Genomic DNA, 13,310 nt, shown 5'->3' with positions numbered 1-13,310 from the left:
TGTCAGTCAACCGTGGCCTGCAAGTATGAAAGATAGAGGTTGTTTAAATTACTACTCATTTGAGCTCTTTGAGCACTTCGTATCCTATTATGACTCATGTTGTCATGTCAATGACCGTAGTAACCAACCATTCACTAAGGATTGTTTGGTTATTTTCTCCCTCTGAAAAGTAGTGTAGTAGGATGGAGTTGCCCGTATACACTGCTCTAAGATCAGTGTTTTGTTTTTCCTCCAATTGTTGAAGTTCCAGTTTGAGGAGTGAAAGCTGATCCTAGATCTGTGTCTAAGGCCAAATTCTACTCTGAACACCCGGGGGGGTACTGACGTCAGTTCATACATGTTATTTTATAATGATATACATTACTAGAACATGTCTACAACTCTAGTGAAACCCCAAGTCAACATCGGTGTATAATATCTATCCTCGACTTCTCCGACATCTGTTAGTCATCCAATCAGTTTCTCACCTACTCTCTTTGAAACAGATTGATATACTGTGATTCTCCATGAAAACCATTTTTTTTTCACAATGTATACCAAATCATTAATAGTGTATAAGACTGATTTAAATGCACCAGCATCGCCTGGAGGACGGGGTTGTGGATTAGCCAGGTACTGAACTGGTACATGAAGGCCATGGTCTGTTGCACTTTGCCTCACACAAACCAATTCCGGAGTGACACATTCTCGCCCAATTACAACAAAGCTTATTGGTATGTACAGTTGTAGACTGTTTTTGCTGCTATTACCAGTTCGCAATATAATGTTGTGTACGCTACTGCTACAAAGTCACTGTTCCATTTCTTTGTGTGTCGCAGTACAGTGCCTTCAGAAAGTACACACCCCGCTTTACTTATTCCCCAAAAACATTCTATAAAAAAAATTCACCGCTGAAATGTCTTCAGTCTATAAGTATTCAACCCCTTTATGTCAATCCTAAATCAATTTTCTAAATGTTCTTCCACTTTGACATTACCGAGTATTTTGTGTAGATCGTTGACCAAAAATGACAATTAAATTCATTTTAATCCCACTTTGTAACACAACAAAATGTGAAAAAGGGTCAAGGGGTGTGAATACTTTCTGAAGGCTTTGTATGCAAGATGTAGGAGTAGCACTAAGAGTACTGTAGTACAGTAGATCAGTTCCAGCTAATAAAAAGTCCAAATGTAACATAAGGTGCAGCCATGGCTGTGGCTCAGACAATCAGTCTACAGTGATTGACCGACTGCAGAAGTTGGATTTTCACCTCAAGTGTGGCTGAAGGTAATTAATTGGACACGTGGGTATTGGTCCACGTATGAGTGGTTAATGAAAATGTAAAAAGCAAGCGTGCCGATTGCAATCAATGCACGATCAGCGCTGGGAGTTCTCAGCCTGCGGGACATGCTTTTGACAGCTTTTTATTGTGTTTTTTTTACAGACCATTTAACAGCAAGCCAGTCAGTGCAAAATAGAATTAGAGGTTTGGAGATTGTGATGGTTCTATTTAGAAAAGTACAATATCCTCTCATTTTGAATTCTGTATAAAAAATGGCCCTATTTCATTATTAGAACAGTCCTTGCAGAAATGATTTTGCCCTTAGCCTTGTCTAATTCATTTCATGTTTGCTTCTTTTCCTCATAGAAAGATACTTTTTCAAGCCTGTGCTGTAGAACATTCTTTATATAGACAGTACAAGTTTTAAAAAGTTTTTCATTCAAATGAAATGACTAGCGCAGACTCATCTCGTTATCTCATGTATCGACTCCAATTATTGCTCTCATATATTTTTCATATCCTGCCATGTCTGGCTCAGTTGAACAGCGTTTCCGTCATTACTGTATCTGTGGAAAAGGAACTTGAACTGTACAGTCTGGAGTTGATAAAACACTTTTTTTCAAACTCTACATTCATGTTTTGGGTACCTTTTCTTTCTGTGGCATACCACTCTGATCGTACTGCGTATTATACATGATCACACTTAACCAACTACTCACCATGTCTCTTTTGTCTTTGCAGGACCCCAGAACCAAGCACAAGTTTAAGATCCACACCTATGGCAGCCCCACTTTCTGCGACCACTGTGGCTCTCTCCTGTATGGTCTCATCCACCAGGGGATGAAGTGTGACAGTGAGTAATGTATCTCTCCATCCACTTAGCCTGGGGATCACTATACACAACCTGCGATATAAACCTGAAGCGGGCACGCGGTGCACCTGGCTATGGCCAATCTAACCAATAGTGGAGCGATGATGTTACACCCATCGCGGTTGATGTCGTCTGGTTTGCTTGGTTAGCTAGCTAGCAAGCTACACTGAACAAAAATGTAGAGTGTTGGTCCCATGTTTCATGAGCTGAAATAAAAGATCCCAGAAATGTTCCAAATGCCAAAAAAAACGTATTTCTCTAAAATGTTTTGCTCAAATTTGTTTACATCCCTGTTAGTGAGCATTTCTCTTTTGCCAAGATAATCCATCCACCTGACAGGTGTGGCATATCAAGAAGCTGATTAAACAGCATGATCAGTACACAAGTGCACCTTGTACTGGGGACAATAAAAGGCAGCTCTGAAATGTGCAGTTTTGTCACACAACACAATGCCATAGATGTCTCAAGTTTTGAAGGAGCATGCAATTGGCATGTTGACTGCAGGAATGTCCATTGGAGCTGTTACCAGACAATTTAATGTTAATTTCTCTACCATAAGCCGCCTCCAACCTAATTTTAGAGAATTTGGCAGTACTTCCAACCGGCCTGACAACTGCAGACCACATGTATGGCATTGGGTGGGCGAGAGGTTTGCTGACGTCAACGTTGTGAACAGAGTGCCCCATGGTGGTGGTGGGTTTATGGTATGGGCAGGCACCAAACACAATTGCATTTTACCGGTGGCAATTTGAATGCACAGAGATACCGTGACGAGATCCTGAGGCCATTCTGAGGCATCCATTTTTTTAAGGTATCTGTGACCAAAACATGCATATCTGTATTCCCAGTCATGTGAAATCCATAGATTAATGCCTAATGAATGTATTACAATTTACTAACTTTCTTATTTGAACTGTAACTCAGTAAAATTGTCAAAATTGTTGCATGTTGCATTTATATTTTTGTTCCACATGGCTCTGAGTCTGGCAAGCACTGGCAGGAGTATGGGGTAACCTTGGTTACAGCGTGGTGAGGGTGAATTCAATTCTTTCTTCAACATCTTGCTAGCTGGCTAGTTATCTAGCTAGTTGTAGCAAAAGGACTTTCTACAAAATGTTGGTAGCTAGCTAGCAACATTAGCAAAGCTAGCTACACAGTCACATTGGCTACCTAGCAACATGACATCATTTCTAAATTCTGGACGCAGTGGAAACACAATATGAGCTAACCCACCGAGGCCCAACCCGGGTTGATTTCAAACTTCCAATGGAAACAAGGCTTTAGATGTGTTCAAAGTATATTTAAACCTAGCTTTATTGACGTCACTCATACTGCACAGGACACAATGACATTCAATTACAATTCTGTAATATTCCCCAATGATGATTTCCATGATTTAAAACTGCATTTCCGTTTTCTGTCCATTCCTTCCAGCAGTTTCCCCTCTGAAACCCACACACGATTCACATGATTCACTCTATCCAGAGATCTTTAAATATACATTATCAAAGCTGCTGCGGGCCTTTTATTAGTACAGTTCCCTCAAGTTTATGATTTTCATATGTGATAAAGCACAAATGATTAATTCAATGGTAAATAGTGCCTCATATCTCTTCACCAGAGCTGGCGTTTAATACTAATTATGACTCAGGGCTATATGTAAATAGGGATTAGGTTATGGTGGAAAATGAGTTTGGCACATGCTGGCTGTTCTAATCCTACTGCAAATTAGATTATCATAATTTGTTTTTAATTGTGTGTTGCCACGTTATAGACTAGAGGCAATATGGGATATGTTCCGGTCAGCCTCAGAGAACAACATCGACCTATACGGTGACTCGTTGAGTGAGTTTTTATTAGGAAGTGCGTTGGAGATGTTGTACCCACTGTGACTATTAAAACCTACCCTAACCAGAAACCGCGGATGGATGGCGGCATTCGAGCCAAACTGAAAACGCGAACCACCGCATTTAACCATGGAAAGAGGTCTGGGATTATGGCAGGGACAAAGTGGAGTCGCAATTCAACGGCTCAGACACAAGACGTATGTGGCAGGGTCTACAGGAAATCACGGACTACAAAAAGAAAACCAGCCACGTCACGGACACCGACGTCTTGCTTCCAGACAAACTAAACACCTTCTTTGCCTGCTTTGAGGATAATACAGTGCCACGGTCGCGGCCCACTAACAAGGACTGCGCCCCCCCTCCTTCTCCGTGGCCGACGTGAGTAAAACATTTAAACGTGTTAACCCTCGCAAGGCTGCTGGCCCAGACGGCGTCCCTAGCCGCGTCCTCAGAGCATGCGCAGACCAGCTGTATGATGTGTTTACGGCAGAGGTGTGGACTCGAGTCACATGACTTGGACTCGAGTCACAAATATGATGACTTGGACTCGACTTTGACTTTAACACCAATGACTCGTGACTTGCCTTGGACTTGAGCCTTATGACTCGACCTGACTTGATACCCTCCCCAAGCCCAAATATTAAAGAATATGCTACTAAAATAAGTGTGCAGCGCATCTACTCTTCACTTAACGGATTACATGAATCGGACAGCAGCCAATCAAATTGTGCGTGGCAGTGCAGAGGAACATCGGCGGGTGAATTCAGATGGAGCCTTTGCAAAGATCATACCCAAAATTATTATTTTCGGCTGTAAAGACAAAGCTGTATCAACAAAAAACGGATTGCAACTTGCAAAACATGCGGGAAGAAAATTACAGATGGAGGTGCAACAATTTCCAACTTTGTTCGACATTTGAAGCAGCACGAAGAACGTTATGTCGTGGCTAATATAGCCGACAGCTATATATTGTATTGGATTACTAGTGTATCATGTAGGCTAGCGTAACGTTAAATCAATGAGCCTCCACACAGTCAGTCAGTGCGGGAACGTGATCATTGCACCCAAGTTTGAGCCACAACTGGCTAGGCAGTTGGTAGACTAAATCCTGACTGATGTTCCAAAAACAAAGTTGGGCGATCGTGTACAAGCTTACAACGCCAGATTGCGCCCCATAGCGATCCTCGATAGTCGATCACTATTGGGGGGGGGGGGGGGGGGATATCTTTCTCATGGCTACCCATGTATTTCCATGGAAATATAATGTTTATTTGGAAAGTAATAAATATATAGATATTTTTAAAAGCATTCATGATTTGCATAAATGTAATATACTAACTATTACTCTATTACTAACTATTACTCTTGTTAAAAATATGAAATGGTATTACATTTGGTGAAGATCACGCGTAGCACATTCATCTCCTGCACATCTATCACTCCAGTGTTTTATTGTTATATTGTATTTACTTCGCCACCATGGCCTATTTATTGCCTTAACTCCCTTATCTTACCTCATTTGCACACACTGTATATAGACCTTTTCTACTGTATTATTGACTGTATGTCTGTTTATTCCATGTGTAACTCTGTGTTGTTGTATGTGTCGAACTGCTTTGCTTTATCGTGGCCAGGTCACAGTTGTAAATGAGAACTTGTTCTCAACTGGCCGACCTGGTTAAATAAAGGTGAAAAAAAGAGCACATTATGACTTGTTTAGGACTCAAAACTCAAAGTTAAAGACTTGAGACTTGACTTGATACTTGCCTGTCTTGACTTGGGACTTGACTCCGACTTGCCTGTCTTGACTTGGGACTTGTAAAACAATGACTTGGTCCCACCTCTGGTTTACGGACATATTCAATCACTCCCTATCCCAGTCTGCTGTCCCCACATGCTTCAAGATGGCCGCCATTGTTCCTGTACCCAAGAAGGCAAAGATAATTTAACTAAATGACTACCACCCCGTAGCACTCACTTCTGTCAACATGAAGTGCTTTGAGAAACTAGTCAAGGATCATATCACCTCTACCTTACTGGCTACCCTAGACCCACTTCCGTTTGCATACCACCCCAACAGGTCCACAGACGATGCAATAGCCATCACACTGCACACTGCCCTATCCCATCTAGGACAAGAGGAATACCTATGTAAGAATGCATTTTCAATGACTACAGCTCAGCATTCAACACCATAGTACCCTCCAAGCTCATCATCAAGCTGGAGGCCCTGGGTCTCAACCCCGCCCTGTGTAATTGGATCCTGGACTTTCTGACGGATCGCCCCCCAGGTGGTGAAGGTAGGAAACAACATCTCCACTTCACTGACCCTCAACACTGGGGCCCCATAAGGGTACGTGCTCAGCCCCCTCCTGTACTCCCTGTGCACCCATGACTGTGTGGCCATGCACGCCTCCAACTCAATCAATCATCAAGTTTGCAGACAACACTACAGTAGTGGGCTTGATTACCAACAACAACGACGAGACAGCCTACAGGGAGGAGGTGAGGGCACTCGGAGTGTGGCGTCAGGAAAACAACCTCAAACTCAACGTCAGCAAAACAAAGGAGATGATCATGGACTTCAGGAAACAGCAGAGGGAACACCCCCCTATCCACATTGATGGGACAGCAGTAGAGAAGGTGGAACATTTTTAAGTTCCTCTGCGTACACATCACAGACAAACTGAAATGGTCCACCCACACAGACAGCGTGGTGAAGAAGGCACAACAGCGCCTCTTCAACCTCAGGAGGCTGAAGAACTTTGGCCTGTCACCAAAAGCACTCACAAACTTTTACAGATGCACAATCGAGAGCATCCTGTCAGGCTGTATCACAGCCTGGTACGGCAACTGCACCACCCTCAACCACAAGGCTCTCCAGAGGGTGGTGCGGCCTGCACAACGCATCACTGGGGGCAAACTACCTGCCCTCCATGACACCTATAGCACCTGATGTCACAGGAAGGCCAAAAAGATCAAGGACAACAACCACCCGAGCCACTGCCTGTTCACCCTGTATCATCCAGAAGGCGAGGTCAGTACAGGTGCATCAAAGCTGGGACCGAGAGACTAAAGAACAGCTTCTCTCTCAAGGTCATCAGACTGCTACACAGCAATCACTAACTCAGAGAGGCTGCTGCCTACATTGAGACCCAATCACTGGCCATTTTAATAAGTGGATCACTAGTCACTTAAACAATGCCACTTTAGTAATGTTTACATATCTTAATTACTCATATGTATATACTGTATTCTATACCATCTATTGCACCTTGCATATGCCGCTCTGTCGTTGCTCATCCATATATTTATATGCACATATTCTCATTCACCCCTTTTAGATTTGTGTGTATTAGGTAGTTGTCGGGGAATTGCTAGATTACTTGTTAGATATTACTGCACTGACGGAACTAGAAGCACAAGCATTTCGCTGCACAAGAATTTCGCTACACTCGAGTTAACAACTGCTAACCATGTGTATGGGACCAATAACATTTGATTTGATTTTGATTTGAGACTATGTTTGTAGATGCTGATGGGTGTTTTGAGATACAGTATCCATGTTTTCACATGTAAACAGCACAGTTACAATTTGTTCAGGATGAAATCAGTTTTGTGATATAAATGATTCCCTAGCAACACCTGGCCTTTTGACTTTATAAATAAAGCACATCAGTTTTTGCTTAAACCAACTTTTTTTTGTTTGTTTGTCTCTCCGTCTCTCCTGGTACCTCTTTAATGCCGTCTCTCTCTTTCTGTCTGTCTTCCTGTGTGTCTGCATCCCTTCAGCCTGCGACATGAACGTGCACAATCAGTGTGTGATGAACGTGCCCAGCATGTGCGGGACGGACCACACCGAGAGGAGGGGACGCCTCTACCTGAAGTGTGACATCACAGGGGACAAGCTGCAGGTCACAGGTAGGCCTCCAGACCGGACCATCTCTCAGACAAATCTATTTCTCAAGGTGTGTCCCAAATGCACCCGATTCCCTTTATAGTGCCCTAATGGTGACCAAAGCCCACAGGGATCTGATCAAAATCAGTGCACTATGAAGGGAATAGGGTGCCATTTAGGGCACATCCGTTGCTTTCTTCCCCAGTGGGGTTATGGTGTGTAATAGCTGACAGAGCTTCCTCTTACCTTTTCACAATCAGTCCCAACCATCAGTCCCCAGCCACTTTAGCTGTCAGTTGCCTGTTACAGCCCCATATTGATTGATAAGAAAGAAACCGCTTCTGGCCACAAATCCATTCACAGCATGGTTCGCTCATCACCGCTGATTCCTGGCAATCTGTGTGTGTGTGTTCGTTCTTGTGGGTGTGTGCGCCCATGTGCATGTATGTTCCCTCTAACCTGAGCCTACATCGATTTCGATCTACACAATTGTCAATCGCATCAATAGGCCCAGGCTTTGAAAACCATTCTATTGTAAAAACACCTGTTCACAGTTCAATAGAGGAAGTGAGCTGGTTGTCATACCAAAAATCCCCATTGTCTGTTTTTGAGTGACAGCAGCCAAGAGACAGCATGTGGTGAGGCAACTATCACTTAATAAAAGCCTCCAGTCTGCAGCCCTACAGAGACACGGGTCAATTCCCTTTGGTATACAGATCAATACTGTGGGTGATTTCCAAATAGCACCCTATTCCCTATATAGTGCACTACTTTTGGCCGCTGCCCATGTACAGTCACGACAAACCCTGTCCATTTTTGAAAAAACCTTTTTAAACATACCCAGGGGTATATCTGTGTGGGCTTAGCCAGAAACACGGGTTTCTCTTTTACATGTGTTTAGTGAGTCACGACTCAATTTTCATGTCTTTCTCTCATATGTGTGTTTAACTGTTGGTTCTGTATCGGATGATTTCAGACAGGCGTAGAATGGACAGCATAAAAGGTGGTCCTATCAGGCAATCTGCTAAGTGCTACTGCATAAAGTGGTACTGCATTTTACTTCCAAGGCCAAAATATTAATACTACTGAAAAACATTGTGCAGTGGTTAAAAACTGTATTTTTTAGGGTTTCTTTGATATGGGATGTTGTAGGAAACAGTTCCCTCTTTATGCTAATTGTAGCTAATGTAGCTGTAGTTACGTAATAATCACATACACATGTATTTAGTAGTGTAGTCCTACGGTGTCTTTTCTGTGTTGGTACACATTCGGATTCAGTACGATGACTACAATTTAATTTGCTGCTTGTGTAATTACTTACAATACATGTGAAATTCCCTCCCCGAATAGAAATATGGATGCCCCCACACCACAAACAGGGCTGTAGGAAATTGGAAATATGTACACACAGTCAGTCCATTTAACTGGTTACGCCGGGATCACTAAATCAAATCGCGTTCCCTCAACACACACTTATCACATTATCACCCACGAGATGGACGCAACCCTGGAAATATTCAATCAAATAGGGTAGTGGTCTTTGGCTTAGTTCACTCCAAAGGGTAAAACACACACTGTTAACATTACGTTTGCTCTTCTGGGGAACTGATAATGCCAAGTCATGTACTTGTCATACAGCACTTGCCCTCAATTTTCCACTATTGAGAGTCCACTCTAAAAACATATTATGTATCCCCAAATGTTTTGTTAGATATGAAAATTGCAGTTCAGCTTAGTGCAGAGAAACTTGCTTCCCTCCGAAATGTGAGGTCACTTTTCATGGCCTAGTCATACGCCCGGCTGGCTGCCAAGCTCCCAGACCAGACGTGTGTGTGTGTGTGTGTATAATTCGAGGGTGGCTTCCCTCCGTCGGCGTAATTGCTAGTGTGAAATTATGTGTGACTCAAATGCAGGGGAGGTGGAAGGAATCGGGAAAAGGAAAGGAAGTGGACCATTTTCAAACGTGCACAATCCAATCCGAGTTACAGAGAGAAAATAGCACTAGGAAGTGGAGATAGGAGGACCCATGTACTGTACTGTATAGCCCTGTTCTGGTGTTGAAATGCATTGTTTTATCCTCCACCCCTTCATGCAATCAGTAATCTAATCAATTTTGAATAGTTGAGCGTAAGGGTTCCTCTGTATAGCTTAATACCAAACCAGTCAAACCAGCGATAGCGAAGGGACCAAAGTAGGATGTGGAGGGCCGTTTTGAAAGTGTTGGCACCGGGCCTACAAAACGTTAAGGAGATACCACTGGGCAGTGCAGCGCTAAAACATCAAGTACTCTGTGTTGGCACCCATCATATGACGCTGTCGGAGGAAGGAGAAGAGGGCAAAGAGTGGCAAGCCATTGTTGCTAACAAACACAGACCCACGTCTATTCCAATTGACTACTTGTGTCTCAATGTATCCCTCATCCCTTGGCTGGTGGTAGCCTTCCTAAGCAGCCTTCAACTAAGTGTCACTTTCACTCAGTCAGTTCTGCTTCAAAGGGGTTTTTGGCTTTTGGCTGGCTTCTCCTTGGAACATTCTGCTTCTGTTTACTCTATTTAGCTTCAGTGCAGAGCAGCGGCCTGCTGATATTCCTACTGGCAGACAGTCCCACTGGGTTCGGCTGTGCTGTGGCTATGAGGCACACACACACACACACACACACACACACACACACAAATATTCCCATAGCTAAATCGCTAACTGCTCTTCTCACAAACGGTTAGTGCTAGCTCACTAACTGCTCTTCCCATCAACAGACAGCCAGATTGGAACGCTGATTAGGGCCCGTCTAAAATGGACAGACTGCTAAATGTTAAATGCACTGGCAGCCAAACAGGATGCGGAGCTCTCTCCTTATACTGAAACGTGTTTTAGTGGGCTATGGTGGAGCCAGGAAAGCTGTGATGAAGCTGGACCTCGCTGGTGGAAGTAGTTTCTTGATTTGAAGAGGTTTATGTTGGCTAGGTGTTAGCAACACCTGGGGAGTCATTTCATAACAGCTAATGTTATCGTTCTTTGGCAGTGTTATGACTGTCGTTATGCGAAAATCCTCCAAAATAAACCTTTTAACGTTAGCAAATTATGACATTTCTATCACACATTTATTTACATAAGTCATTTTAATTAATATGAGGTACAGATGCAGCTATCTGGTCTAAAAGTTACCTGCCTCATTCTTATGATGTGAATGTAGTGCATTTGCCCAGGCAGGCAGACAAAGACAACTTTGCCAGTGTGTTTGCATTGCCCTGCTTATTGGTTCCCTGTAAAGCATAGGCTATGGGCAGGCATAAGCTACGGACAACAAACACAATTGCATCATATCGATGGCGATTTGATTGCACAGAGATACCGTGACGAGAACCTAAGGCCCATTGTCGTGCCATTCATCTGCTGCCATCACATGTTTCAGCATGATAATGCACGGCCCAATGATCTGTACACAATTCCTGGAAGCTGAAAATGTCCCAGTTCTTCCATGGCCTGCATACTCACCAGATGTCACCCATTGAGCATGTTTGGGATGCTCTGGATCGACGTGTGCGACAGCGTGTTCCAGTTCTCGCCAATATCCAGCACAGCCATTGAAGAGGAGTGGGACAACATTCCGCAGGCCACAATCAACAGCCTGATCAATTGCATTTATATTTTTGTTCAGTGTGTGACCATTCTAATTATATGAATCTGTGTTTTGTGGCTATTTACTGAGAGCAATGTTTGATAGTGGCTTCCAGTTGAAGCTCGCATCCGCTACAAGACCATGGTGCTTGCCTACGGAGCTGTGAGGGGAACGGCACCTCCGTACCTTCAGGCTCTGATCAGGCCCTACACCCAAACAAGGGCACTGCGTTCATCCACCTCTGGCCTGCTCGCCTCCCTACCTCTGAGGAAGTACAGCTCCCGCTCAGCCCAGTCAAAACTGTTCGCTGCTCTGGCACCCCAATGGTGGAACAAACTCCCCCACGACGCCAGGTCAGCGGAATCAATCACCACCTTCCGGAGACACCTGAAACCCCACCTCTTTAAGGAATACCTAGGATAGGATAAAGTAATCCTTCTAACCCCCCCCCCCCCCCCCCTTAAAAGAGTTAGATGCACTATTGTAAAGTGGTTGTTCCACTGGATATCATAAGGTGAATGCACCAATTTGTAAGTCGCTCTGGATAAGAGCGTCTGCTAAATGACTTAAATGTAAATGTAATAGTGTGCTGGGACTATATGACGTATGTGGTCTGCTTGGAGTGACATGTTTGTGGGATGTGAGAAAAGCCCATTAGGAAAAGCAACATAATGGCAAGTATTGCGCGTGCGTATCTGTCGGCCTGCCTGCCTGCCTGTCTGTCCATCCGTCCTTCGTCTGTCTGTGTGTATAACATACACTTAGAACAGACTAAACGATCCTGTACTCAGCCCTGCATTCCCACGTCTTGGAGCTGTACAATTTCATTTCATTTGGTTGATCGGACCTCCGGGGATGTGAATACACAGTAATACAATGCTGAATTGCCATGACGTGAAGCTGTTTAACTTGGCTTCTATGAAGGAATTCGGTACTTAGTCTTAGAAGCCCAAACGCAGCAGTAATAGGATCCGATAAGGATCACGTTTACGCATGGCTCGTCACCTCGACGAGATTCCTAACGCTTAGAATTCACCCCTGAATATTCATCTAACTTCTCACTTAGTCTCCCATTGACATCAATGCATGACTAAGTGAAAAATCTAATTTAAGTGGAAATTAGGATTCTCCCCTTAGACTGGGTGGTCCTCTCCTCCTCCTTCTCCTCCTCCTTCTCATATCTCACCAGCTCTAAGTACTCTGTGTATTGAGCTGAGGAACTTAGTGGTTTACCTTTTTAAACCGTCAAGGGATTAAAAAAAAACAAGTGCCATCACCCAGGCGCCTTCAGAACATGCACTCTACCCTGCCTCTTCAAGATCCATAATCATACCTTTATTCACCCACACACACGCACGCACACACATACCATGCACAAACTCACACTCTCATCCTGTGACACACACTCCACCCTGCCTCTTCATCTATAATCAGACCTTTATTCTCAAACACACACACACACATTCGCACATACAGTACATATACACGCACGCATGTGCACACACACTCACACACACACTCCAGTATTGGTAAGGGCCAGGAGGACAGCTGGCCTATGACACCTCTCCTTCCTGCATCAGGAAGACCACCAATAGTGTCAGTGACTTCACTCGTCACCAGAAATTCTCCATAGAGGACAGGAAGAGACTGCTCTGGCACAGGAAGAAGGGTGGCTCCACTTGACTTCTCCATGATGCCTGGTGAAGAGAGAGAGAGAGACCGGGAGAGAGAGAGAGACCGAGAGAGAGAGAGAGACCGGGAGAGAGAGACCGGGAGAGAGAGAGAGACCGGGAGAGAGAGAGAGACCGGGAGAGAGA

At 44.0% G+C, this 13,310-nt stretch overlaps 1 protein-coding gene across 1 annotated transcript in view; it reads left to right on the top strand.

Moving 5' to 3' along the window:
- The window catches only part of LOC139567524 (protein kinase C alpha type), a 201,614-nt gene that overhangs the window by 112,523 nt on the left and 75,781 nt on the right, over window positions 1-13,310 (top strand). Inside the window, exons 4-5 of the mRNA XM_071388853.1 lie at window positions 2,003-2,114; window positions 7,772-7,900. Coding sequence (XP_071244954.1) covers window positions 2,003-2,114; window positions 7,772-7,900 — 241 coding nt within the window. The remainder of the gene's footprint in view (window positions 1-2,002; window positions 2,115-7,771; window positions 7,901-13,310) is intronic.

Source organism: Salvelinus alpinus, chromosome 2 (genome assembly GCF_045679555.1).
Source record: "Salvelinus alpinus chromosome 2, SLU_Salpinus.1, whole genome shotgun sequence".
Taxonomy (NCBI): Eukaryota; Metazoa; Chordata; class Actinopteri; order Salmoniformes; family Salmonidae; genus Salvelinus; species Salvelinus alpinus.
The sequence above is the reverse complement of the archived record's forward strand: the minus strand, read 5'-3'. Positions and strand labels throughout refer to the sequence as shown.